The sequence below is a fragment of the Myodes glareolus genome, chromosome 23 (genome assembly GCF_982192425.1).
Source record: "Myodes glareolus chromosome 23, mMyoGla1.1, whole genome shotgun sequence".
In the NCBI taxonomy this organism is placed as follows: domain Eukaryota; kingdom Metazoa; phylum Chordata; class Mammalia; order Rodentia; family Cricetidae; genus Myodes; species Myodes glareolus.
In genome coordinates this window covers 8,810,476-8,836,777 of record NC_142048.1, presented here as the reverse complement: position 1 = coordinate 8,836,777, position 26,302 = coordinate 8,810,476, and the positions used below count along the sequence as shown (strand labels likewise).

Below are 26,302 nucleotides of genomic sequence, written 5' to 3'. Positions count from 1 at the left end.
TATCCCTTGAGTTTTTCTCCTTTTGCATAGAATTTCTTATGTGTTTGGAAAGGAACACTTCCCTCTCATGAATTATCAAGTGAGTGTTTTATGTATTAATTCTATACATAACAAATAGAGAAAGGATATGAAGCTGCCTGCTTGCTTCTCTTCCTAGATTAAACCTTCCAATCCTAAGCAAGATGTCACAGTTTAAATTCCACTCCTGACCCTTGCACTTCTTTACTATTCTCTCTAGGAGATTAATGGACACATGCAGCAAAGACGGGTCAGAGGTAGCTAGGAGAGGGAGTCTCTTTCTGATTCCTGGGTTACTTAGAAAGGAAATGAAGTGCATTTGAAGATGAAACTCTACATGAAGGAGATGGGATATGGCTCAGCTGGAACAGTTCTTGCCTGGCACTCATAAAGCCCCGAATTCAGTTTCTAGTGCTACGTAACAAACATGTAACAGGACATACTTACAATCGCAGAGTTTGGGAGTCAAAGGTAGGAAGATCAGAATTCACAGTCATGCTCAATCATACAGCGAATTAGAGAACAGAAAGGACTACATGAGACAAAGTCTCAAATAAAATGTTTAATTAGCACAATTGGATCTGAATATTCACAGGTTCTCTTCTTCATGATTCTGTGAAGACAGGGTGATGGGGTACTCAGGGAAAGGATAGCACGACTCCATATATGCAGACTAGCAAGTAGGATATTAAAGCTATGAGCAGATACGAAAGTCATGTGTCATTAGAAGCAGTCATTAAGGATTTTAAAAAACTGAACTGAATTTGAAATCAAGTTTACTATCCAGCTGTAGCCTTGTCTAAACCATTTAGCTTCAATGAGTCTGGAAGTTTTCTCTAAAAATAATGAGTGGAAAAAATCTACCTAGCTCATTGGATGCTGATGAAAGTTGTAAGGCATTTATTCAATGACATGAGTCTTGAACAAAAAAAGTAAAGTTTAAGTCACTTATTGGGGAAGAACAGACCCCAGAACTTCAAGCGCTGTCAAGGCCGTCCACTCTGCTAATTGTCTGGCTTACTACAGATGTATTTCGTCAGTTCAACACAGAGATAAGAATGGTTGCAGGCTGGTCATTTCCTAGCAGTGAGGTGGAGCCTCTCTTGCCAAACCTCTAAAGATAGGACTTCAAAACCTAAATCTGCCTGATTCAGCTCACTCTGGCAACAACCACTGTCCCAGCAGTAAGGATATTCGAATGAGCTAAGCCATAACACGCACATACCTTCAGACAAGGCGTAGCATTCTACGCTCTTATTAGCTCAGTCCATGAAACCTTTAACTTCTTGAAATTTTATATATCATATATTTATTTGCAGTAGATATTATAGTATACATAAGTGACCCCAAAATTTTAATGAGTAACTGCTACAGCTGACTAACAATTTCAGCAAAGAGCTAGTTAATTATTTTCAAAAATCACAAAATTTATATTCCTCCTAATCCAAATGACAAACAGACTGAGAGAGAAATAAGGGACCAACACATTTCCCAATAGCCTAAGTAATATAAAAAATCTTGAGAAAAAAGGTAAAAGTTTTATATGGCAAAAGCTTCAAGCCTTTGAAGAAGAAATTGAAGAAGGCATCAGAAATAGGAAATGTATCATCCATGTTTATGAATCAGTAGAGTTAAGATACTAAAAATTGTCATCTTACCAAATGCAATCTACATATTCAATGATATCTCCATCAAAATTCCAACTCAATTATTTACACACCTTGAAAGGACAAATTTCAACTTCATATGGAAAAGTGAAAAACCCAGGGTAGCTAAAAACAATCCTGTACAATAAAAGAACTTCTGGCAGTATCAACATCATTAACTTCAAACTATATTCTACAGCTATAGTAATAAAAGCTGCATGGCATTGGTATAAAAGCAAACACGTTGACCAATGGAATCAAGATGAAGACCCAGACATAAATCCAAACACATATGGGCTCCTGATTTTTTTTTAAAGAAGCTGAAAATACACACTGGAAAAAAGACAACTTCTTCAACAAATGATACTGGTCAGATTGAATGTTTACAGATGAATGCAAGTAGATCTATATCTATCCCCATGCACAAAACTCAAGTCCAAGTGTATCAAAGACAACATAAATCCAGTGACACTAAACCTGACAGAAGAGAAAGTAGGGGATAGCCTTGAACTCACTGGCATAGGAGAAGACTTCTGAACAGAAGACTGACAACTCAGGCACTAAGATCAACAATTAACAAATGGGACCTCATGAAACAGAAAAGCTTCGGTAAAGCTAAAGACACGCCAGTAGGACAAAATGGCAGCCTACAGAACTTGAAAAGATCTTCACCAACACACATCTGGCAGGGAGCTAATATCCTAAATATATAAATAACTGAAGAACTAGGTACCAAAAATAAACCAAATAATATAATTTAAAAGTGGAGTACAGATATAAACAGAGAATTTTCAATAAATGAATCTTAAGTGGCTGAGAAACCCTTTGAAAAATCTTGAACATCCTTGGCTATCATGGAAAGGCAATCAAAACTACTTTAAGATTGCATCTTACACAAGTCAGAATGTGTAAAATCAGTAACACAAGTGACAGCTCATGCTGGCAAGGATGTGGGGCAAGGGGAGCACTCCTCCATTGCTAGTGGGAGTGCAGATTTGTTCAGTTATTATGGAAATCAGTTTGGTAGGTCCTCAGAAAACTGGAAATTTATCTACCTCAAGATCTGGCTATACTACTCTTGGGCATATATTCAAAGGACACTCCATCCTACCACAAGAACACTTGTTCAGCTATGTTCATTTTTGTTTTGTTCATAATCTCCAGAAGCTAGAAACAACCTAGATGCCCCTCAGCTGAAGAATAGATAAATAAAATGTGGTATATTTACACAACAAAATCTCACTCAGCTAAAAGGCATCATGACAATTGCAGGCAAATGCATGGAACTAGGAAAAAACCCTGGGTGAGACAACTTAGACCTAGAAAGACAAATATGGTATTATTCATTTATAAGTGGATACTGGCTGTTAAGTAAATTGTAACCAAGGTACAATCCTTATGAACAGAGAAATTATATAAAGGGGAGGGGCCTAGAGAATGCATGGACTTCCTGGGAGGGGAAATAGAGTAGACTTTATGGGAGGCAGAAGGGATCAGGTGACAGAGGAAAGATGGGATAAAGGGAGGGGGAGTATGGAGATATATGGCTGGAATTTGGGGACATTTGGAGGCTGGTATGGAAACCTAGTGCAGTGAAAACTTCTTAGGATCTATGAAAATGATTCCAAGTAATAGGAGATACAAAGTCTCAACTGGCCATCTTTTGTAGTCAGGCAAGCCTTCCATTGAAGAGACTGGATTGCATTCAATTTGGTTGTTAGACAAGGAACCCCATAGAAATTCCAAATAATCCATGCTGATGCTAAGATAAAGGTTTGGTCTCCAAAATCTGACAGTGGGGCTGCACTGATGAGGACAAGACTCACACATCTCATTGAACATGGACAGGTTCATGTTCATGAGCTGATGGAGCATTCACTCCCTACATTCTAATCTCTCTGGAGTGGGAAGGTGATCTTCAGGCTACTGAAAGAAACATGAACACCATCCTAGCCACAAAACATTTGACGCATAATCTGTCCTGCCTGCAAAATATGCTAGGGCAGTGATGGCCCAGAACTTGTTGGCGTAGCAAAACAGTATCTGATTTAAGTTTCACTCCATGAGAAGGAACCCATACCCAAGAATCAGGAACTAGATAGCCCAGAGACCGAAGGTAAAACCAAGTACAACTAGACAAAAAATAATCAATTAAGTGATTTCTATTATCATTCTGCTATGTTCATTGGTCAGTGCCTTATCCAGCCATCATCAGAGAGGCTTCCTCTGGAAGCAGAAGGGAACAGTGGCAGAGACCCTTAACTAGACAGTGGAGAGAGTCAGAATTGGAAGTTTCCACCAAATCTCAATGAATCCTGTGGAAGAGGAGGCAGAAAGATTATAAGAGCCAAAGGATGCCAGGAAAACAACAGCCCTCTGAATAAGCTAAGCAAAGTGCATATGAGCTCATAGAGACTGAAGCAGCAGGCACAGGGCCTGTGTGAGTCTACACCAAATCTTCTACATATATATTACAGCTATTAGCTTAGTTTAAAGGGCACTTCTGACTGAGAACAAGTAGGTCTCTTACATGTCTGCCAGCTCTTGGGACTCTTTTCCTCCTATTAGGTGTCCAACTTTGATATGAAAGTTTTTGCTTCATCTTACTGTATTTTATTTTGTCATGTGTAGCTGTTGTCTCTTAGAAGCCTATTCTTTTCTTCCTTCCTCCCTCCCTCCTTCCTTCCCTCCCTCCCTTCCTCCCTTCCTTTCTTCCTTCTTTTCTTTCTAAGACAAGGTTTATCTGTGAACAGCCCTAGCTTTCCTGCAACTCTCTCTGCAGACCAGGTTGGCCACTCGCAGATATCTGCCTGCCTCAGCCTCCCAGGTGCTGGGATTAGAGGTGGTATCATCACCTTTAACCACTGCCCAGTGCCTATTCTTTTCTAATTAGAGACAGAAAAGGGGATGGAAAGGGGGTGGAACTTGGAGGAATAAGGGGAGGGGAAACTATAATCAGGATATATTTTGTTGGAAAATAATCTATTTTCAAAAATAAAAAGATGATGAAGCTAGCATGTCGAAAACAGAGAAGATATGTGAAAATCAAAAGTGAAAATCAAAGAGAAATGACAAGATTTGAAAGCTTCTTTGTGGACTCTTTGATAGTAAGTGTGTCAACTTTGTTTTTTTCCAAGCAAACATCTACAAATTTTTACTATGACCTAAAATGACAATAGTCTCATTTTAGAATCAAACTTATGTCACCTAGGTATGAAGCTGACAATTTACTTAAGTTGTTGTATATAACAGAAGGCTTTTATCTAAAAATAGATGACTTTTGAAAAAAAAATTTTGCATAAAACAGAACAAATATAATTAGATATTGTCATGGTTACTCTTCTACTTTCTGTGATAAAATACTATAACAAACCAACTTAAGAAAGGAATGGCTTGTTTTGGCAGAGGTTTTGAAGTTAGAGTCGATTCATCATGTCTGGAAAGTCACACTGGCAGGAGCTTGAGCCACCTAGCTACATTCCATCTGCAGTCAAGAAGCCAATAATGATGAATGCTGTGCCCAGGTCACTTTTATCCTTTTGATATAGTCTAGGGTTCAAGCCCAGGGAATGATACTACCCACAATAGGGAGATCGTCTCAACTAGCCTAATCAAGGTACTTCTCTAAAGGCATACCCAGAGACCCATCTCCAAAGTAATGCTAGATGTGTCAAGTTAGCAGCTGAGTTTAACCATCACAACTCTACTCCTTGTCAACTTAACACTTGAATGTATCACTTTAAGTCTATCCTTTAACTTCAAAGTCTTGTATTTATTTCATAATACAAAATACAACCCAATTTCAAAACTTCCTACGAGACTTTAACAATTTTGGCCGTTTAAGAAGCCAAAGTCTCTCCTTAGACTCTAGGCAATCTCTAAACTGTAAGCTCCTGCAAAATAAAAATAAGTTACATATTCTCAAAGTGCAATGGAAAAGACTGAACCTTTCCGTTACAATGTGGGAAAAAAGGGCACAGCAAAGTATAATAGGAAAAGCCCGAAAGGACAAAGACCAACTCCTGTAAACCCATGCGGGATCTGCGACTCTTCCTGTAATCATCTGGGCTCCAAGTGGTTTGGGTATCCCCATTCTTCCAGCTCTGCTGCCAATGTGCCCATTCTTTGCACCTCTTTCCCTCCCCCAGTTCTCTCCATCTCACTTCAAGTCCGCAGCTTTAAAGATGGACATCCAAGGTCATGGAATCCACAACATCCTGAAATTTCCATGGCAACTTGGACTTCATCTTCCAAGACTCAAATAATGGCCTCTCAGGGGATTCTTTCAGAAATTTTGATCTGACACCTATTACCTGGCATCAACAAATGCTGAAAATAGAATTCTGTGACCCTGTCAGTCTTGCATCTTGCATGCCTGTAAAGCCAGTACCAGATGGATGCCAAGTTCTACTGCTGTCTAACCTGCTGTCTCCTGGCTTTGCGCTTCCCAAGACAATTGTATGTGAGGAGCAGGGAACCTCTGCCTGCAGTGAATTCCTTGCAGTGAATATGGATCCCCATAAGCACTGGACCTTTGTCTAAAGTGACACTGACTTCTTCCACAGTTATAACTGCTTTCTCAGCACTAGTTTGGATGTTCCCATCTTGAAATTTCCTCTGCCAACAAAATGCAGTTCCTTATCAAGTCCAACCTCAGTCATATGCTCAGGACATAAACAGAATAAAGCCAAATTCTTGGCCAAAATATCACGTGAGTGGCCTGTTTATGTTTTATAGAGTCCTTCATATCCTCTGTAATACCACAATGCAAGCTTTTTCTCCCTGCTTCTGTCTCAACATTACAGTTCTCCATGTGCCCACAAAATTAGTCCATTAGCTCCCTTAACAATATCAAAAAAGTACAAATTCAACTTCTGAAAACACTAGTGCTCTCAGCCTTGATTTTCCTTGGGGTGGTCTGTGAATTGAAGGTGGGTGAGAAAGAGGTATGATTCAGAACAAATAACACATGAAAAGGGTTTCTAAAGGTATACTTTCTTGTCTTTATCTCTTTCATCTTTACTAACCAAAGAGCTGATCACCTTCGTCTCACCCACAAAAACTCGTAAACCTGTTTTCAACAGCCTGGCTATGGCTCAATCTCTAATCTACTTTCTTATTTGATCCTATTTTCTTTACAGATGTTTTCTTTGGAGAAAAATCCATCCCACTGTATTTTCTTCACTAAGCAACACTCTCTGCCAAATCAAATAGCTTGACAGATACTTGCCAAACTTTTCTTTTTACAAAGCGGGATGGAAGGTGTAGCTAAGAATATTTTATGTCAAACATAGGAGCAAATGTCAAGCCATATTCATTTTATGAAGGTATAATGTCAAAGCAAAATATTTCCTGTTCACTGATTTTTGTTTTGACATTAGGCCATTGGAATATAACAATGGGCATGTGTCAGACACTGCAGGGTTTATTATAATAATCACATTGAGTGTGGCTGCTGTAAAGTATGCTTGCAATCTAAAAACTTGCAAGAGTGAGGCAGGGTGGTTATAAGTTCAAGAACACCTGGTCTATATAGAAAGACATAACCCTGCTTCTTAAGATTTCACCTCCTCCCCATACAACCATAATGAGGAGTGAGGCCTTCAGTCATAGGGATCATATGGATCAATGATTAATTCCCAACCTCTATCAAAACCACAGCAACTTTGTCTTCATCCTTGAAGAATTTCAGATCCATCTCAGCTTGCAAGTAACATTCATTCGATTCCTAAGAGTTGTATAGGCGACAATTCTAACATTGCCCAAACAATCCAATTCAAAGTTTCATCAGGCTGAAGGCAAATTATTTTAGGTGTGAATATGTAAATAAAATAATTCATTTTCTAATAACAATGTATACATTTCTAAAATACAGTAGTGTGACAGGTACGTAATAACTATTCCTATTCCAAAACCAAGACTAGAGAAACAGAAAGGAGTAATGGGACTATCAGAGCAAGACCTAAAAGGTCAAGTGCAGCATTCTGGGTGTCCTCTGCTGGGGACTGAGGAGTCACGTCTTTGCAGGTAGCCTCCCTGAGGCAGCACATAATGTCATCAGCTTGTCACAGCTTTCTGCTCATAAGTGACCTACTCCTTGTTGCTCTACATTTCTGGGTTCTCTAGAATAGGTCCATCCAACAACTATACTAGATCCACCATGACTTGGCAGTGGTTCAGAAGCTGCAGCATCCTTTTCCTTGACATTTCTGGTCCGCCTTGCAAATCAGTGAAATGCCAAGACTCCACAGCCCTGCCTTCTCCACATTAGCAAAAGAGCACATCTGAACTCACAGAAAACATAGTTTCAGAAATTTTGAAATGCTACTTTACCTGCAAGTAAACAACACATCTTCCCTTTTATCCACATTCATCTCTCTGCAAATAAGTGAATAGCTGCTCACCCACATTCCCCTTTTTCTATGCTTTCCCCAAATTTCTTCTCACATCTTCCTTGGCTAGACCATGAATTAGACAAATCTTTCAACTTACTTTTCCTCTTAAAACTCAAAGGAAAAAACAAGCAAAAGGAACCAGTAATATTTGTTGTGGGACAATTGTCTATATTCTATCAATTATGTTTTAAATAAACACTGATTGGCCAGTAGTCAGGCAGGAAATATAGGTGGAACAACCAGACAGGAAGTAGAGGCGGGGCAATAATAACAGAAGAATTCTGGGAAGGAGGAAGCCCATTCCTCCCCAGTCCTGCCCAGACACAGAAGAAGGAAAAGGGTACTGGGCCATGTGGCTAACACAGATAAGAATAATGGGCTAATGTAAGTTATAAGAGTTAAAAAGAAGCCTGAGCTAAGGGACTACTCAGTTTATAATTGATGTAGACCTCTGTGTGATTTCTTTGGGACTTAACAACTGTGGGAACTGAGCAGGACAAAAGCCTCAGTCAACAAATATTGATGTCATATTGTGAATTATCTGACATTTCAAAGTATCTTCTTCCACATAAATTAGTGTATCACTCTTCAATTCATCTTTTGACAAAGTCTTGGAGTAAGGACACAATGCATCCAAATTCTATGCTTTGCTGAAATAATAGTAGCCTTAATCCAGTTTCCAATGGACTGTTAGCTTCCAGATACAATTCATCTATCAAAGATTGCAACTGTAACAAAGTCTTAGTGCTGCGGAAGACATAGAATCCCAACCTTCATTACATACTGAACTGACCTGAACTCTCAGAACTTAGCACAAATAAAACTAGAGTAAAGCACACATGGAAATCTGTGACCTCCGGCAAGAAGAGTTCACCTCCAGAAGAAACCAGCTAGCACAAGCTACAAAATAAGATGCTGATAAGTTATGCAGAATACAGTTTAAAACTTTTTCACTTTTAAGTGTTCTTTGGGTAAAGAACATAGAGTAAAAAAATTGTACAAAAATGCTGACACTCATATAACTCAGAAATAGGGAGGCAAATAACTCGATTAAAGTGTCCTAAGTATTTTTGAATCCATTAAGAATATTCATATTTCTAATAAGCATATAAAATATATTATAAAACATTAATCTGCAAATGTTAAGCCACAGTGCCATACCACTTCAAGTAAATTTTATTCTTGCCTCTTTGTCAAAACCATTCACTAATTACATATCAAACAAGGTGCAACACTATATGGCTGGACGTTGAAGGTCCACATTGCCTGAAATCTTCCTGTAAAGATTTGTCTCCTGTTTCCTGTCTTTCTGATAAATTTTACTACTCAGATCTCTAAATATATATTCTACACCTGTACATTTCAAATAAAAATACCTTGTAAATGGCGAGAGAGATGGCTCAGTAGTTAAGAATGAATATTATTCCTGCAGAGAACCCTAGTTTGGCTTCCAGGCCCCTATCAGGCAGTCCACAGTCACCCTAACTCCCTAACTCAAGCTGACAGAGCTGACACCTTCTGGCCCCTGTAGGTAAAATCACTCATATACATGCCCATACACAGATACAGATACACACACACATGTGAACGTGCACTGCACTGGCATCCACACATACAGAGAAGGATACAACACACTTTAAAACTCAAGAAGATTCCCAACTTATTTAAAGCAAAATGAGGTCCTAAGGAGCAACTGCGGGGTGGGGGCATGGGTCATCGAGGATAAATAAACAGAAAAGGTCTATGGTACTAGACAGAAACAAGTGTTGAGCAAATTCTGTACAGCTGCAATGGAGGTGAAGGTCAGGCTGATTCAGTCAACCAGAGGGGTTGCAACATAACGCTAGATCCATACAATTACACCACCCCAGAGCTGCGGGGGACATTCTGATGAATGAACTCCCTTTACTGACTAGGCAAGAGCTGCCTGTTGCAAATGCTGTCATATATTAGATGGGAATTAGGCACCATTCCCTCAATCCCTGAGATTGTATCAGGACACTCTCAAAATTCGTGCATTTTCACCTGATTGGAGTATCTTTTTCATCACCAGAAAAGCTTTCTGGGTAATTTTAGGGTAAATTTCTATTCTCAAGACCCAGTGTAATATTTCATTTCACATTTAAATCTTCAGTATGCTGCTCAGGAACTACTTCTGAAATTGATGAGAGCTTTTTTATATTTGAAAAAGAAGTTTTCCCATCTGTAGTCATGGAATACTGCTTCTTGTATATTATTAATGTATCTCTAAATAAGAGAAGCCATTTGTAAATGATTATGCATGACTATTCTTTGTCATTTTCCTATATTATTTATTGGGCTTTCCTTGTGCAGTGGATCTAAACCGGTCAGGGCAGCAGGAGGCAACAACTTCAGCATTTTTTGAAGCAATAATTAATTTTCAGAATGCCAAGGCCAACTGGTAGTAGTTGTTAACAATACTCCCCCCAGCACAATCACGGCTGAAAGGCCATGGAGACAAGTTGCCTTGTGTTGCCTATAAATGGATTCTCCGAAAACCTAATTTGAAATTACTGCCTTTAATTATACTGATGATATAAATAACTTTGATAAAATTAATGCAGCTGGCTTCCTGTTTGTTTTTCCCATTTCAATGCACTGTACAGTGTAATCTTCTGAAGTAAACATCCATTATAAAGAATGCTTCATTTCAAAGCACATATTATTCTGCTCATCCAGCCAATTGTTGTTTTTCCCTCCCTATCTCCATTTCAATCTTGCACCTATTAAAGGGATGCACAAATTACACGAGCTCTTGTAATGTACCAACTAGCAAATTAAAACAATACATTGCGGCTGAATGAGACCATGCATTTAAAATATTTTGATTCATTTTTATCCTCAATTACTGCATTTTCCTTTTAAACAGACCCTGCCAGTTTCAAAATCGCTAAAACACATGCTCTTATCGGCATGCTATAATTATGTCATTTTCTAAATCGGAATATGTATGTATGACAAAGAAAACAGATGATGGGCATTCATTTCGTGCGCTTCTTGATTCCAGTTTCTAAGGATAAGGTCTCAGGATCTAAATAACGTTTTCACCCCAGCTCATTTACTCTGTTAAGTGATGGGATTTCTCTCTCTGCAATGCAGGCCTGAATTTCTTCATTGTTCATTGTGAAACGATTGTCATTTTGATCTCCCCTGCAATCAGGATAGGATTTACTAAGAACATTTCAACTAAGTTCAACTATCACCAAGCTCAGTCCAACAGAATTCAACAATTACCAAGATCAAATCTACTGCAGGCCTCTCTTTTGGCTGCCTACCCAGCCATGAAGACGCCATTTCGGCGATGAGTAGTCATGGCCTCTTCAGTTTTGTTTGCAGTGAAAGGAGGGGAAAGATTAGCTGGAGAAGCCTGTGGTGACTTTCTAGTGACTAGACGAGGGTACAGCTGACAAAAATAAATTCTCGAAGAAAGCAAGATGGATAGTCTATGAGAGGTTAAAGAAGGTCCTTGAAGTTCAGAGACACATGTGGACAAACGTGGAAGACTGCCCAGGCTTGACAGACACTCCACACCCATGCTTTGGTGGTTTCCTCCCTATAAAGGCGTGGAAACAAAAGTACAGGCGTGTTTACAAACGGCAAATGTGCTAGCTTTTGTTGCAACACAGGAACTAAGAGAAATGGGTGAATTGATACCAGAAAATTAGATAGATCCAGAACATAAAGACTCTAAATACCAAACTGGTCATTGTATTGAATTTGCTAAGTAATGAGGAGTAACTGAGACCCTTCTGAGAAGGAAAGGTATATGATCAGGATGGTAACTTGGGGAAGAAAATCGCAGAGATCCTTGGAATGCAGAGCACAAAAGAAAAATTAAAAGGCAGTAAAAATTCTAATTATTTTTTTCTTAGTAATTAACTATTTTTTTCTTAGTAATTAACTATAACAAGTTTAAGGAAAGTTCAGATGCAGGACTTGACATCTATACAGTGGGACAGAGATTGAACACCAGACTGAACACACTAGGCACATGGTGAATGAGAACGGTTCATAAAAAGAAATATGAAAATGTCAGCCATCAGCCAACTTATTCTCCTACTATGTAACTCATGCACTGTCCTGGAGATCCATCAGCCCACTGCTGGCCAACACAGCTGCCCTAGTCCACTGACATTGTGTTTATGTTCTCACAAAAGCAGAGTCTAATACAAGTGTCTTTGCAAGTAATGTGTTTGAGAAATAACCCTAGTCAACAGGAATGAGAGAGAGGGAAAAGGTGGATAGGCAGAAACAGATCATAAGCCAATGGACTGGGACTATAGCTCAGCTGATAGAGTGCTTGCCTAGCGTACATGAAGTCCTGAGTTCAAACTTTTGCACTGGATAAAACCAGGCACACAACTGTAACCCCAGCTCTTCAGAGCAGCGGAGTCCGGAATTCTAGATATTATTAAAGTAAAGAAAGCCTGAGCTATGAGACTGTATCTTTAAGAGAATTAATAACAGCAGAAATTAATAGAATACCTCATGTAGAGACATACGTGTGGCAGCAGAGTTTGCGTCAGGGAAACCACCTAAGGATGACTTCAAGATTGAAAGACCGGAGCTGATATATTTATTCTCCATCTTAGCCTCTGTCTATTAAGGTTACCTAGCAACTACATATCGATACTTAGAGGCATGATTGTATGCAGGCTTTGGCAGTTTTGATAGCTGGCTTAGCTGAATTTGCCCTTCTCTTTAAGAGACATTTCCAGGGCAGTTGCCAAAGCCTGGGAACAACTAATTCTCATTGACCTTTCCTCTGCAAACACAGAACCGCTCCGTGCTTCCCTTTCCACCCAAATCTCACCCAGCCTGGGGCCTGTTGAGTGACAGCTCTCTAAGTGCCATTAGCACTCAGCAAAGATCCCTTGTAAGTCTTCTATAGGTGGCCTGTCCCCACGATTCTATCATTTACATCTTCATTCCCGTCGATTGTCTCTCATTTTAGGGTTCACTTACAAGAATATACTTGACAAGAATTTGATTGCAGGTACAGCATTTGAGAAATGTCTCAGGAAGTCTAAGTGAGGAAATACAAAGCTTATGATACAATGCCATGCTGATCAATTTAAAGGAACATTTTGAGTTAATTCAGGGAGACCTGGTTCTGATGATCCCAATAATTCTCCGAAGAAATAGCTATTGTCTCTCAGGTTTTCCCCTGGTGTTAGCTCAATCAGTAATGCACAGCCTCCCACTGTCTACTTTCATTAAGCATTGTCCCTGCTGGGATTAACTCCCTCCTACTCTGGCTTATGAAAGGACAGGTGGGTGAAAGTAGACTCAGAAAATAAATAACTGACATCCACTTGAGGTGCAAGAGTGACATCCCAAGTTTAGCTAGCACATATCTGTAGCATGCTAGTATTTAGAAGGTGGTTTCACATGCATGGCCATTTCATGACCAGCTCACCATTTATCAAAACAGCAAGAGTTTATTGCTTTGGCTATCTGACTCATTGCTTCAATAGGAAATGTGTGCTAGGATTCCCTGTTGCTCACTGTGTATTCTGTTTATGACCTACTAGAAGAGTTTAGTCTTATCCTTAGAGGCCCTCTCCTGGTGATGCCACTTCTCAAAGCAAATCTGGTTTTCCCTTAAAAGTTTCTCCATTCCTTGCAAATAACATGTACCAAAGGTTTGTTAATACCAACCAACCTGCCACTCTTTCCTACTCTTTATGTTCCACAGTTTTCTCCCTTTACATTAATTTCATTAAACTCCATATAATAATAATAATAATAATAATAATAATAATAATAATAAAAAAAAAAAAAACTTGACTTCAAGTCAAGTGTGGTGTTATACCATTCAAGAGACAGAAGCAGGAAGACAGAGTTCTGTGAGTTTAACACAAACCGGGTGTCCGTAGTGAGTTTCAGGGCAACCAGGGCTACACAGTGAGACCCAGTCTTGAAAAGGGTAGTGTAAGATGACTCAGCGGGTGAAGGCCACTACAGACAAGCCTGTTGACCTGAGTGTGATTCCGAGACCCACATGATGCAAGGAACCTGACTCCCTTAAGTTGTTCCGAGACCTTGAAACATTCTATCTCCTGCTGCCAAAAATCCCAAATAATTTTAAAAAGCAACTTTAGCCGGGCAGGCTAAAATCCTTTAATCCTTTAATCCCAGCACTCGTGGATCTCTGTGAGTTCAAGGCCAACCTGGGCTACAAGAACTAGTTCCAGGACAGGCTCCAAAACTACATAGTGGTTCTTAGGAATCACACAAAACCTTCAGGATGTCACGAGGTAATTTTTCTGTAATTGGGTAGGAAAATGTGAACTTTTAAACATTATCTTGGTCTTCATTTTCAACCTTGAAACCCTGAGCTCCAAATGCTGCTGCTGTGAAAAATGCTTGATTTTAAAAAGTTTAAAAAAAAAAAAAAACAACCTTCAGTCCCTGCCAGCTCACAATTTAGTCATGAAAAATCCCTCAATATTTCTTCTTTTCAACTTTAATATCTTGTAGAAACCTCTGGATACAGTTTTGTCCTCCAGATTTTTAACAGACTGGATGCTTAAGTGTTCTTGGCTGGAGAGCTGGTGACCAGTTTTCCAATTACAGTTAAGCTAGGTTCAATTTCCAACCTATTTCAGGTTTTGCCTCTTACCAGCAATGCCAGGCCTCTTGGCTAGATAACCTTTTCCATAGTCCTGTAATAAAATTATACTACCTTAGCTATGGTGATCTGTCGGGGTCTGGTGCTAGCCCGGACCATAAATTATTTTTCTCGACCAGACCCCAACATAAACTCTCTCTGGACCGGCGAGGAGACATGGGAATAAAGACACAACTCACATGGCTTTATCGGGAGGGGATTCTCAGTGGTCCCTCATGAAGTCCTGAGTTCACATCCTGAAGAATTCCTCTCATTTATTCCCTAAACAGCTTTTATACCAACACATAAACTGAGTGGGAAATACACCAGCATTCTGTCTCCTAGGTAACCAGGTGAATGGCGTTTGGTCACGTCCGCATCTTCCTGTCTGCTGTGTATGCTGGTTGTCACATAGGCTTGAGTTAACATCTCTATCTGGCATCCTTCAAATTACAAAGAAAGGAGCAACAACATCCTGACCTTTTGTTAAGGCAGTGACAGCCTGTCTGCAGGGCTATGTGACCACCTCAGGTGGAGCCTATGGCTTCATGGCTGCCATATCATTTAGAAATATGGGCCTACAGTGATCCCTGCTTATTTATGTAGGTGAGCACTCTCGCCTAATCACAGGCTAAGTGGATTTCTTTGCTCCTGTTGGTCTAGGAGCAAACAAAGCTAGATCCATGTATTCCAACTGCTTGTACCTCCCACCGGCTGTGCTGTTTGAAATCTTGAGCTTACAGGAACGTGGAAAGGAGGGTCAGCTTCAGGATCAGGTCATGATGCCTTCCTGATACACTTTGGGGAGTCTTCCCTAGGCACTGCCCCAGTCACGCACCTGTTTCCCACTCTCCAGAAGAGCTTCAGAGCCACTGTGGAGCCTTTAGAATACTGATCTTTGCACCTGTGCTGGAATCTCATTCCTTAGAGATTTAAGATTATATTCAGATTTGCCCCAGAATTCCAAATTTAGCCGGGGTTGAGACCCACAGGCCTGTGGCTGCTGCATACCTTCTTCAAGGAAACAGGGCAGATTCCATTAATCAAGGCAAGCATTACTTCTTGAGAATAAATATAAAATGTCCTGATATCTTAGCATCTCATTATAGCTCCAGGATCTCTACAAAACAGCTCTAAGGTCAACAAATTCATGTCATCATGTTAGCTCTACTTCTTCTTAGCATCGTGACTATATTTAAGTGAAGAGGAGGATAATTAACCAAAATAATGATAATCACTTTAATATTAAGGAGAGAAAAATTCATAAATAATTGTCAATATGATGTAAAATTATTGTTATTAAAACTGGCAATTTTAAATTATAGAATCATATGTTTTAAAAAAATAAGATTTCCATAACATTCCACCCCAGAGATGAGCACTCCCAATGGCCAGTTCTCTACCTTCTGACTTTTCATGTGAGTTTACAAATGGACACCAACAAAACACTGTTAGCTCAAGCAAGATTGCACTGCACACAATTTTGAAATGCAATCTTCCTCTTGAAAATAGATTCAAAAGTGTGTGCATATAGTAGGGTGATATGGGCTAGAACATGCTCAGTGGATACCATGTAATTGAATTAAACATCCTTATATAACACTGTGCTATATACAATGAATATCAAAAAGAAAAGTCCAAAGTGAAAACAAATTAAGATTAGTATGAAAATTTGGCATAAGTGTATGTGTGCATATGTACGCCACAAACGATTCTGTTTAGTAGCTTGTATAATTCATAGCCAATAATTAAACATCTGGGTTACTTCTAATTTCTTACTTTTATAAATAAAGTGAACACCCTTGTAGAAATTTGTCTTTGAACAATTTGATGAGTATTTTAGCAAAATTAATTTTGATGAATAGAATTCTTATTCTATATTATAAAGATATTTCCTATTTCAATAAAGTTTAACAATTGCCCTGCAAATAAGTTGTCAAAATATGGGATTGGAATGAAGAAGTGGCTTGGGAATTAACAGTGTTTGTTCCTCTTTCAGGAGACCTGAGTTTGATTCCCATCACCCACATCAGGGAACTCACAACCACCTGTAACTCCAGATCCAGTGGGCATGATGCTTTCCTCTAGTCTCTAGCAGCACCCCCCCACACACACACAAATAAAAATAAAATCTTTTAAAATGCCAGATTACTACAAAGGTTTATGGCAGTGTTCGATCTTTAAAGACTGGGTTTCTCTGTGTGGCAACTCTGGCTCTCCTGGAACTCACACTGTAGACCAGGCTGGCCTCAAACTCCCTGAGATCTGCCTGCTTCTACCTTCCAAGTGCTGGGACTAAAGACCCACACCACCACACCCGGCTGATTTTCCGTATCTTACCTGCACCAGGTCGAGACGCTCCGTCTTCTTGAACACACTGATGACCAGCGACAGGGCAGACCACTGTTAACTCCCTTTGCGCTGGTTTGCCTGAAGAAATTGAGATTATTATAAGCAAGATTCTTGGCTATCTGTAGTTCTTGTGTGTTAACTACCTGTCTGTGTCTCTTATTCATTGTTCTCAATGGAAATTAATGTCATGATTTGTGAGAGATCTCTGACTTAGGCAAATTAGCCGTTTGTCTACATATGCATTATAAAATAAGACAAATCCCCTGCGAGCTTCACCTATGGCTATGTTGCTATTTGACTGTGTGTTTCTTTGTTGTGAATTAGAAACTTTTGTTTTTTAAATCCTCATATTTATATGTTTTCTTATTTCTCCTCTCATATTCCTATAACTTATTCCACAATATTAAAAATATACATAACTATGTTTCATTTCCATATATTTGTGGGTTTTTTTATATTTAAATCTTTTATCCACCTAAGTTAGTGCAATATATAAGGTAGACTGGACTTTACAGTTTCCAAGCGCCTTATCATGTTCTAACACCACTGTTTAATAACCTACCATGTCCACAATACAAATTTGTACAAACTAAGGGACATATAACTTGATAGTCAGACAACAGATAGAGATAGAAATGAACACCAAATAATTCATTGGTAGACAAATAGATAAAAAGATGATAGATAAATAATAGTTAAATAATAGAAGATAGATATACATGCATACATTCATACATCCATACACGAATACAATCTAACAATGCACATCTTCCTATGCATCACGCATATTCCATTTTATCTTGACATTCGTACTTCTGCACTTTCCACACTCCACTCTTAGCCTTCTCTGAACAGCTCCTCCGATTTTACTCTCGTTATTCCTTACTAGGTTAAATATTGACTCTCCTAGGAACTTGAAAGCTTCTGCTCTACTCTACAGCAGCCATCCTCCCTCATCAGGCTGCCTGTCAGCAGTCTCTATAAATCACATATAAAATACATCTTCCTGAAACCAAAATTCCTTTAGATGTTGTTTCCTAATGCATCACAGTTCCTGTTATATTATATGGGCCATTAATTCATGTTTCCTGAATAAATAAATCAAAACCGAAATAAGCTAGAGGTCATTTTGTCTCAGTTTCTATGAGAAGAGTCAATAGGTCATCACAACCTCAGTCTCACCTAGATGGTCTTAGCGAACTGTAGGCACAGTGTCACCTAGATACTTAGTGGGCTGTAGGCACAGTCTCACCTAGATGCTCTTAGTGGGTTGTAGGCACAGTGTCACCTAGATACTTAGTGGGCTGCAGGCACAGTCTCACCTAGATGCTCTTAGTGGATTGTAGGCACAGTCTCACCTAGATGCTCTTAGTGGGTTGTAGGCACAGTGTCACCTAGATACTTAGTAGGTTGTAGGCACAGTGTCACCTAGATACTTAGTGGGCTGTAGGCACAGTGTCACCTAGATGCTCTTAGTGGGTTGTATACACAGTCTCACCTAGATGCTCTTAGCAGACTATAGACACATTCTCACATAGATGCTCATAGTGGGTTGTATACAAAGTCTCACCTAGATGCTCTTAGCAGACTGTAGACACAGTCTCACATAGATGCTCTTAGTGGGTTGCAGAAACAGTCTCACTTAATTGTTCTTAGTGGGCTCTAGGCAGCATTTTGTAAACTAAACCAAACAATCAAAAGACAGCAGTAACAAGACACAGAAAAGATAAGACCTAGAACTGAGCCTTCTGCAGAGTGGAGACGCTTTTATCCATTGACTCTCATCTAGGAGTTACTCGCTGGAATATTAACTTATCAGTTATTTTTGAATTCCTGTCAAGAAAGAAGTGAACCAAAGAATGCCAAGAGCAGAGAAGAAAACAGGAACAGACCATGGGGTGGGAAGCAGTCAGCATGTAGGTGAGCTCAGGGGATGCTCAAGAACGAAGGTGTTATCTTCTGTTAAGTAAGATAATCAGGTGATCATGGAGCTTAAGCTATTTGAGTGTACTTTATAGAAAATTGACTATTTCCTAGTAACAAAATAGTAAAGAGCTAAAGATACAAAAACTACTTGATTCAGTGTCACTGTGGACCCAAACTACAAAAGGAAGCTATGTGATGTGGGAAAACTAAACTGAATGCTGGGAGGAAGGAGGTGGAGTGAGAGAGAAGAAAAAGAGTATAGAGAGTTATAAAAAATAAATAAATTATTAAAAATAAATTCTTTAAAGAGACAGAGTATAGACAACCATATATTAAAAAAGTAAAGATAATAAAATAAATATTAAAAAGTAATAAAGTAAAAACAAGTCACATAAAGATGAAATATACACAGAGAGTCTGAATTATGTATATTATTGTGCTGTCTTTGAATTTTTTGGACTGTAAAGGAGATAAGCACAGAGAGACATTTCATTGTATGGGCTGCTAAGCTAAACTAGCATGTATACTATAAAGGTATCTTGACTTTAGAATTTGGGTCTAGAGGATATGTTGCTTTGAAAAAGAGGTTCTTCTTTTGTTTCCACAGAGGATGAGAACCTGTGGATTGCTTCCAGACTAATATGGTTTGATGGATCAAAACCCCATGAAAGGTTGCCTTGAACAACCCTCAAAAAATTACTTCGCCCAACTGCTGACTGTGATGAACCTAGTACACAGGATACATCATAAAAGATCTGATTAACAGCACTTCCAAACAGCAGGAAGTAGTCTAGAGAACTATGCCCAAATTCCCAAATATTGTTTATAAACATTTCTTTACATTTAGAGGGGGATATGCTATTGATACAAATTTAAGATTAATTTTGTGTTATATATATATATACATATATATGATCTTGATTAAGATATTGTAATTGTGAAGCTCATTTAACAAATATATAAATAAGAAATATAGGTTAATAGATAATTATCTATAATAATCAAGCTTATAGTCATGTTAGTTAGGTTTTCTAGCTTATTTCAGTTAGGTAAGTATTGTTCAAATCTTTCAGAAACCTACAGAATATGGCATTTAAAATGGTTAAGAACTTAGGACTTTTCATGACAGTGAGACACATCTGCTCCTGGAAGCCCCAATCTACTTCAAAAAGAAGATGTATATCAAAGAGGCTTCCTATGGCATTGGTTAGCCATTTGGGCAAAAAACTGCTCTTGCCTGGACTGCTTAATGAACTGGGCATGCAGGACTTGCAAAAAAAAAAAAAAGACTGCTAAGCTTGCCTAAAGGTGAGATGATCCTTTGGGATTCCTGCTTCATAAAAGAGTCTACCAGACATTCTACAGGAGATGAAATTTCCCGCTTTGTAAAAAGTCTGCCAAACACTATGGGCCAGTAGGCTGAAAATGGATGCCCCAATGATACAAAAGAACTTTGGGTTACTATCCAGATGGTGAGATGTCTCTTTCAATTCTAGAGTTTTGAAGTTGCTTCAGTGCACTCCCTGTTAACTTAAGTAATACTGTATCCTTCTAGAGCTTTTGACAAAGTTGAAGAATAGATATAGTTTTCCTTAGTCATAATAAAAAGATAAAATAGAAATAAATATTGTAACTATAATTCTTGCTTGATAACTGTTTTGTTATATGTAATTTTACTATGTTAAAGATTAAGCCTTCCTTTTTATTTAAACAGAAAAGGGGGGCTGGGGAGGTGGCTCAGAGGTTAAGAGCACTGGCTGCTCTTCCAGAGGTCCTGTGTTCAATTCCTAGCAACCACATGGTGGCTCACAACCATCTGTGAGATCTGGTGCCCTCTTCTGGTGGGCAGGCAGACATGAACATTGTATACATAATAAATACATTTAAAAAACAAAACAAAAAATAAAGCTTTTAAAAAAACAGAAAAGGGGAAGAGATGTGGGATTCCCTCTGTATGCTGTGAATACCATTGGTGAATAAAGAAACTGTCTTGAGCCTGTGATGGGGTAGAGTAGAGGTAGGTGGGGAAAACTAAATTGAATGCTGAGAGGAAGGAGGCAAAATGAGAGAGAAGCCATGTAGCCCCACTGGAGACAGATGCTGGAACTTTACCCTGTAAGCCACAGCCACGTGGTGATACACAGATTACTAGAAATGGGTTAAATTAAGAGTTAGCCAATAAGAAGCCAGAGCTAATGGGCCAAGCAGTGATTTAAATAATACAGTTTCTGTGTGATTATTTTGGGACTGAGCAGCTGGTAACTAATTAGTGGCCTTCTTACCAGAGCTACATGTTTTTAATACAACATGTATTTGTGCACACACACGAGGTTACAAAATGAGTCTGTTATTATTACTCCTCTTTCAACATCTGTGCACAGCTTCGGAGCGACATGTACTCATCTTATCACTGCTCATATCAATAATAATATCAACAGCCATTTGAGCACACTTGGGGCCTCATTCATTTTGTTAATGTGAGTAAGAATTAATCTTCAAAAATGATCTTCACTCAGTGCCTAGTCTGCTCAGAGCTCTCTACTAATCTCTATGGATATATGAGAATTATAAGATGGAAATGTAAGGAAACTTGTTATTTAATGAATAGAAAAAGTTTATAAATGTTGACTGTGTACCTGTTAAAAGAATACAGAGATGCTATTTTGTGGGTTTAAATTATTTATCTCCTTTTTTTTTTCTTTTCTTATTTACCTTTTCGGGAATGCCCACACCAGAGTGCAGATGTGGGGGTGAGAGGACAGCTTAGAGGGCCTGGTGCTCTGTCCACCATGTGGCTGCAGAGGACTGACTTCAGGTCATCAGGCTTAACAGCTAGCACCTTGATCAACTGAGCCATCTTGGCAGCTCAAAACGGTGTTATTTTGAAAAAAAAAAAAACAATAACTTGAAAAGAATCTTGATGCAGATAATGAATACCATAGAACATGGGTTGATACTGAAAAATATTTGGAAATCAAAAGAGACAATATTCATGAGATAATATAAATGTATAAACCAGAATCCACAGATGTGCATCAGGCTGAGAACACATTCATAATGTTATCCTTTCTGCACACTGTTTGATCTCCCTGAAATGTCTCATTCTCTTCTTTAATGACTTCCACTTGCCTTTTAATGCTAGCCAAACTATTCCCAATTTAACTTTAGCCAAACTATGGAAGAAATGTAATTTGTCTCTAACTTGCATAAGACCAACAAAAACTAGTTGATGTCATACACAATTTATTGTCTTATGATGCTAGTGCTCAAAAGCCAAACACAGATTCTACTGGGATAAAATCAAGGTGTTGACAAGCTCACATTCCTTCTGTAGACACGAAGGAGGGATACATTTTCTAACCCTTTCCAGTATCTCCAAGCTACTTGCACTCCTTAGCTCAGAGCCTTTACCTTCCCAAATGCAGGGCTCCTCTCTGACATCTCAATCCTTCATTTTCTCTACCTTAACCCCACTGCTTTCCTCTTATAGGGTTCTAGGATTACATTAAACCTGCTGGGAATTTTCAACAAAATCTCTCTTTATCAAAACCCCTAACTTAGTCATGTATATAAAGACTCTTTATCATGGAAGGAAACATGGACGCAATATCCAGAGATCAGAAGTTCAATGTAGTGGCATACTCCAAGAACTTGAAGGGTGGAGACAGGGAGACCATAAATTAAAGGTAATTCTCAGCTCTACAGAAAAATAAAGGTTAGTACAGACCACATGAGTCCCTTTTAAAAAGAGAGAGGGAAAGAGAAGATTATTCAGAAATCAAATTGTACACTTTCTTAGACTGCCAGTTTTCAGCTAACTATGAACACTTACACAATTTTTCTCTTGCCTCTTAGCTTAGAATATTCTGAATCACACAATTACTAGTGTGAGACAATTTCCATATTTCTAACACAAGAGTTTTGAGAATTATTTTGAAATTTGCAATTATTCTACTCTTAAGTGCTATTTTCTTAGTGATGAAATCATGTATTTTACTGACAGAGTCAGTCACACCAGAGTGTGGACCTGACATTAGCTTTGTTTCTCTTGGGAGAGGCTGCATCTCTGGTGATTAGAATATAGAAGAATAAAGTTAGATTTTTTTATCTAAATGTTCATTCCTCTATGTCTTAATGAAGAGCTACTTCAATTTCTCAGCTTCCTCAACTGTACTTAGAAATAATTATAGTGTTTACTACAAACACTTATTGTGCTAATTGAATATGCAGAAGTGGTTTTAAATAACTCAAATCTGCCAATTATTTCCCATGTGTGAAATTATCATAAAGATTATATAAAGCCACAGTGTAAGTCCAATAGTGACTCACCAGTATAGCCATGCTTCTAGTTCATCAGCATTTTCCGAAGTATGCATAACAGTGCGAAGAAGTCAAGTGGAGTCCAGAACTGTTGGATTTCAAAAGAAAGAATTTGGTGAAATGTACTTAACTGTGTGTTACCTATCTGAATTATTTCAGGCTCTTAGCCTCAAACTTAGTGATTGAAGGGAAGAAAAAAAATGTAAGAAAGGTTAACAAAGTTTTGAAAGATGGGTTTGTTTACTCCAATAATGAATTCATAACAATGGTAGCTGCAGGCTTTTAAATATTACAAGGTGTTTTCAATATATGATCTCATGGGGTCATCTTGCTAACTCAATATAATATCTAACAACCTGATGACAATTTGATTATTCACTCTGACCAGCCTATCACAACTCTTCTTACGTCTTGACATGGTAGCCCTTGACTTCATTGGGACCTTTAAATACTCATTTGTTTCCCAGGCAAATTGAGCTATTCCACTCCACTGCTTATAGTAAAAAGAATAGAAACTTGTGGAATCATCTTCCTCTCTCACAAATGAAGCAACAGCAGGGCTGTACAGCACATCAGCTGTTTCAACTTCCTCAAATGAGTTTTATTTTTGCAAAACAAGCCCTCTGACTTCCCACATTCAATGAGCTGCATTATGAGCAACATGACCAGCAGCCACATTTGTTGTAATTTTTTAAATATGTGGAAAAAAAGAAAAATATCAACCATGTATTACCTGAATCAAGATGCCAAATTGTCTAACTTGTTTCTTCAGGCAAGCAGCCCAACCACAGGGACAGCTCCCAGGAGCCAGTCAAGGTTGTCTGTCTGTCCGTCTACTCAGGACATCTGCAGGTAAGTCCTGGGTAAATGATTCTATTTAATATTTCCTAGAGTAGTGTGTTGTAGTTTTGTTTCGTGTTCTGAGAATCAGTGGCTCTTGCTTCTATTTTGTCTTGTCTGTGGATTTCATGTCCCAAGCCCCACTTAGTTTTGCTTCAGTCTATCTTTAGTTAACAACTTCTGGCCATGCTGTCATTTTCATCATTCTCTCTCTCTCTCTCTCTCTCTCTTTGTCTTCCCATGATGTTCCTGTCCATTCCCATTTCCCACCCTTTGCCTGGTGTCTTCCTTGTCTAGATCTTCCATCTTGCATGACATGTCAGAAGATGCATTTGAGCACGGCAGCCCTGTCATGGTGCTGAGCCAGGCTAGAAAGGAGTCTGGTCAGAAAGCAGTAAAACAGAAGCCTAGGAGGAGGAGGAGGGTCTCTCAGAGGTATGAGCACTCAGAAGAGCAAGTGAAGGGGAGAAGAAAGGACTTTCACCTCCAGATCTCAAGTCCCAGGTGGAGAGAACTTAATACGGACACATCAGATTCCTCATCCACAGATGAGAGTCACTGGGTTCAGGCAAAAAGACGGGCTCAGGTTAAATTCAGACTGTCTCGAAGAAGGAGAAGTAACATTAAGCCATGTGGGACCTTGGCTGGGTCCTCCACCCCTGACAGAATCGAACTTGTTGAGCTGGGATCCAAAGGTGAACAGCACCAAGAGCTGATGGAATGTGAGAGTCATTCTTTAAACATCTGTAGAGGAAAAGTCACAAAGTACCAAGGATGCAGCTCTCCCCAGCCAAGGGGGTTCATGGAGAAGAAACCCCCAGGGAGCCCTTCAGGGAGTAAAGGCAGATGCTGCCCCAGAGAATCTCAGCTCTTGCACACACTTAGGGAAAAAGAAACCATTACAAAAAGATTTGCAGAAACTGATTCCGATTCTGAAATGCTGGCAGCTACAGAGGGGGGCGAGCATGTGGCTGGCTCGGGGCTCCGAGTGAGTACCTCCTCTCAGAAGCCTACTGATGTCTGTGATGATGGCTCTGATAATTTCGCAGTGTGCAGGTCAGTAGCTAAAAGGAAAGACTTGATGGCACCCAAATACAGTTCTGCCTGCGATCTCAGTGTGTGCTTGAACATCCCTCAAAGCATGACATTCACTTGTACTGTACCACTTGGGGTAGCTATAAAATGGAAAGCAAACGCATAATATTTATTCTCTACCTTTTAATTAATGGCTTATTCTGAACTAGAGATGGAGAAAGCAACTGAGTTTTGTATTCTACCTCAAACCATGGTGATGGAAGCTATAGGAGACAGACTGTGTGCAAATGTTCAGTTCAAATATGCTCAATTTTCTTCAGCCTGACAGAAAGATATTCAAGCCAGAGGTTTTTAAAGGTCAGGTTTTTGCATCAGAAAAATCTTTTCTGCTGTTAGTTGTAATTTGTTCTTCAGTTGTCTGACTCAGCAGGGTAACTCAGGAGCCAGAGGACAGGGACATAGGTCTGGGTGCCAGAATCTCTAGGTGCCAGAATCTCTAGGGAAAGTGGGCCTCATTCACTGACAATCATGCACACGTGATTTCGAACCCTGGGGATGCTTAACAGCAATAAGACCATTTCATTCCGGTTTTTGTTTGGTTAGTTTTGGTTTTTACCTCAAAGAATAGATATTTTTAAAAGATAACAATGTTGAAAAGAATTAATGAGATTTCTATTATTGTCGGCATAAGACAAACTAATTTTTTTGCATTATTCTGAGACCAAGTAAAGATTTCCATTGCATATTGTCTATTTGGTCTTGTCTTTTTATAAATGCTCTTACTGTTTTATAAAACCGACTGTGTGAATGCATGGGAAACACAAACTAGACAATGTAGTTCATATCCACTCAGGCCAAAACAAGAAGCATTAAGGTCTGGTTGTGAATAACAGGACAACTTGGTCTCTGAAAGTTGTATCAGACAATTATTCATGAAATTATCATTTGTTCCATTGTTTAAGTGTATTATGCACTGGGCTTTATTCTGAGCATTGAACGTTTATAGTGCATTGTATTTGTATAGATTCTGATATGGTGGCACTTATAGTTGAATGAAGACCATAAGCACAAAAATTATTCCACAGTTGTGCATATTTGCACACAATGGAGGATTTAGGAATATATAATTCAGGAGC

General features: G+C 38.9%; 1 protein-coding gene across 7 annotated transcripts in view; it reads left to right on the top strand.

The window, feature by feature from the left end:
• The window catches only part of Marchf1 (membrane associated ring-CH-type finger 1), an 846,936-nt gene that overhangs the window by 731,534 nt on the left and 89,100 nt on the right, over positions 1-26,302 (top strand). For 4 of the 7 annotated variants that reach the window (XM_085680338.2, XM_085680339.2, XM_085680337.2 and 1 more), the window contains one exon: positions 24,064-24,143. In XM_085680338.2, the coding sequence (XP_085536464.1) occupies positions 24,064-24,143 (80 nt within the window). Of the gene's footprint in view, positions 1-23,796; positions 24,144-24,428; positions 25,188-26,302 lie in introns of those variants that run through there. The other 3 variants (XM_085680340.2, XM_048442743.3, XM_048442742.3) reach the window with 3 other exon arrangements.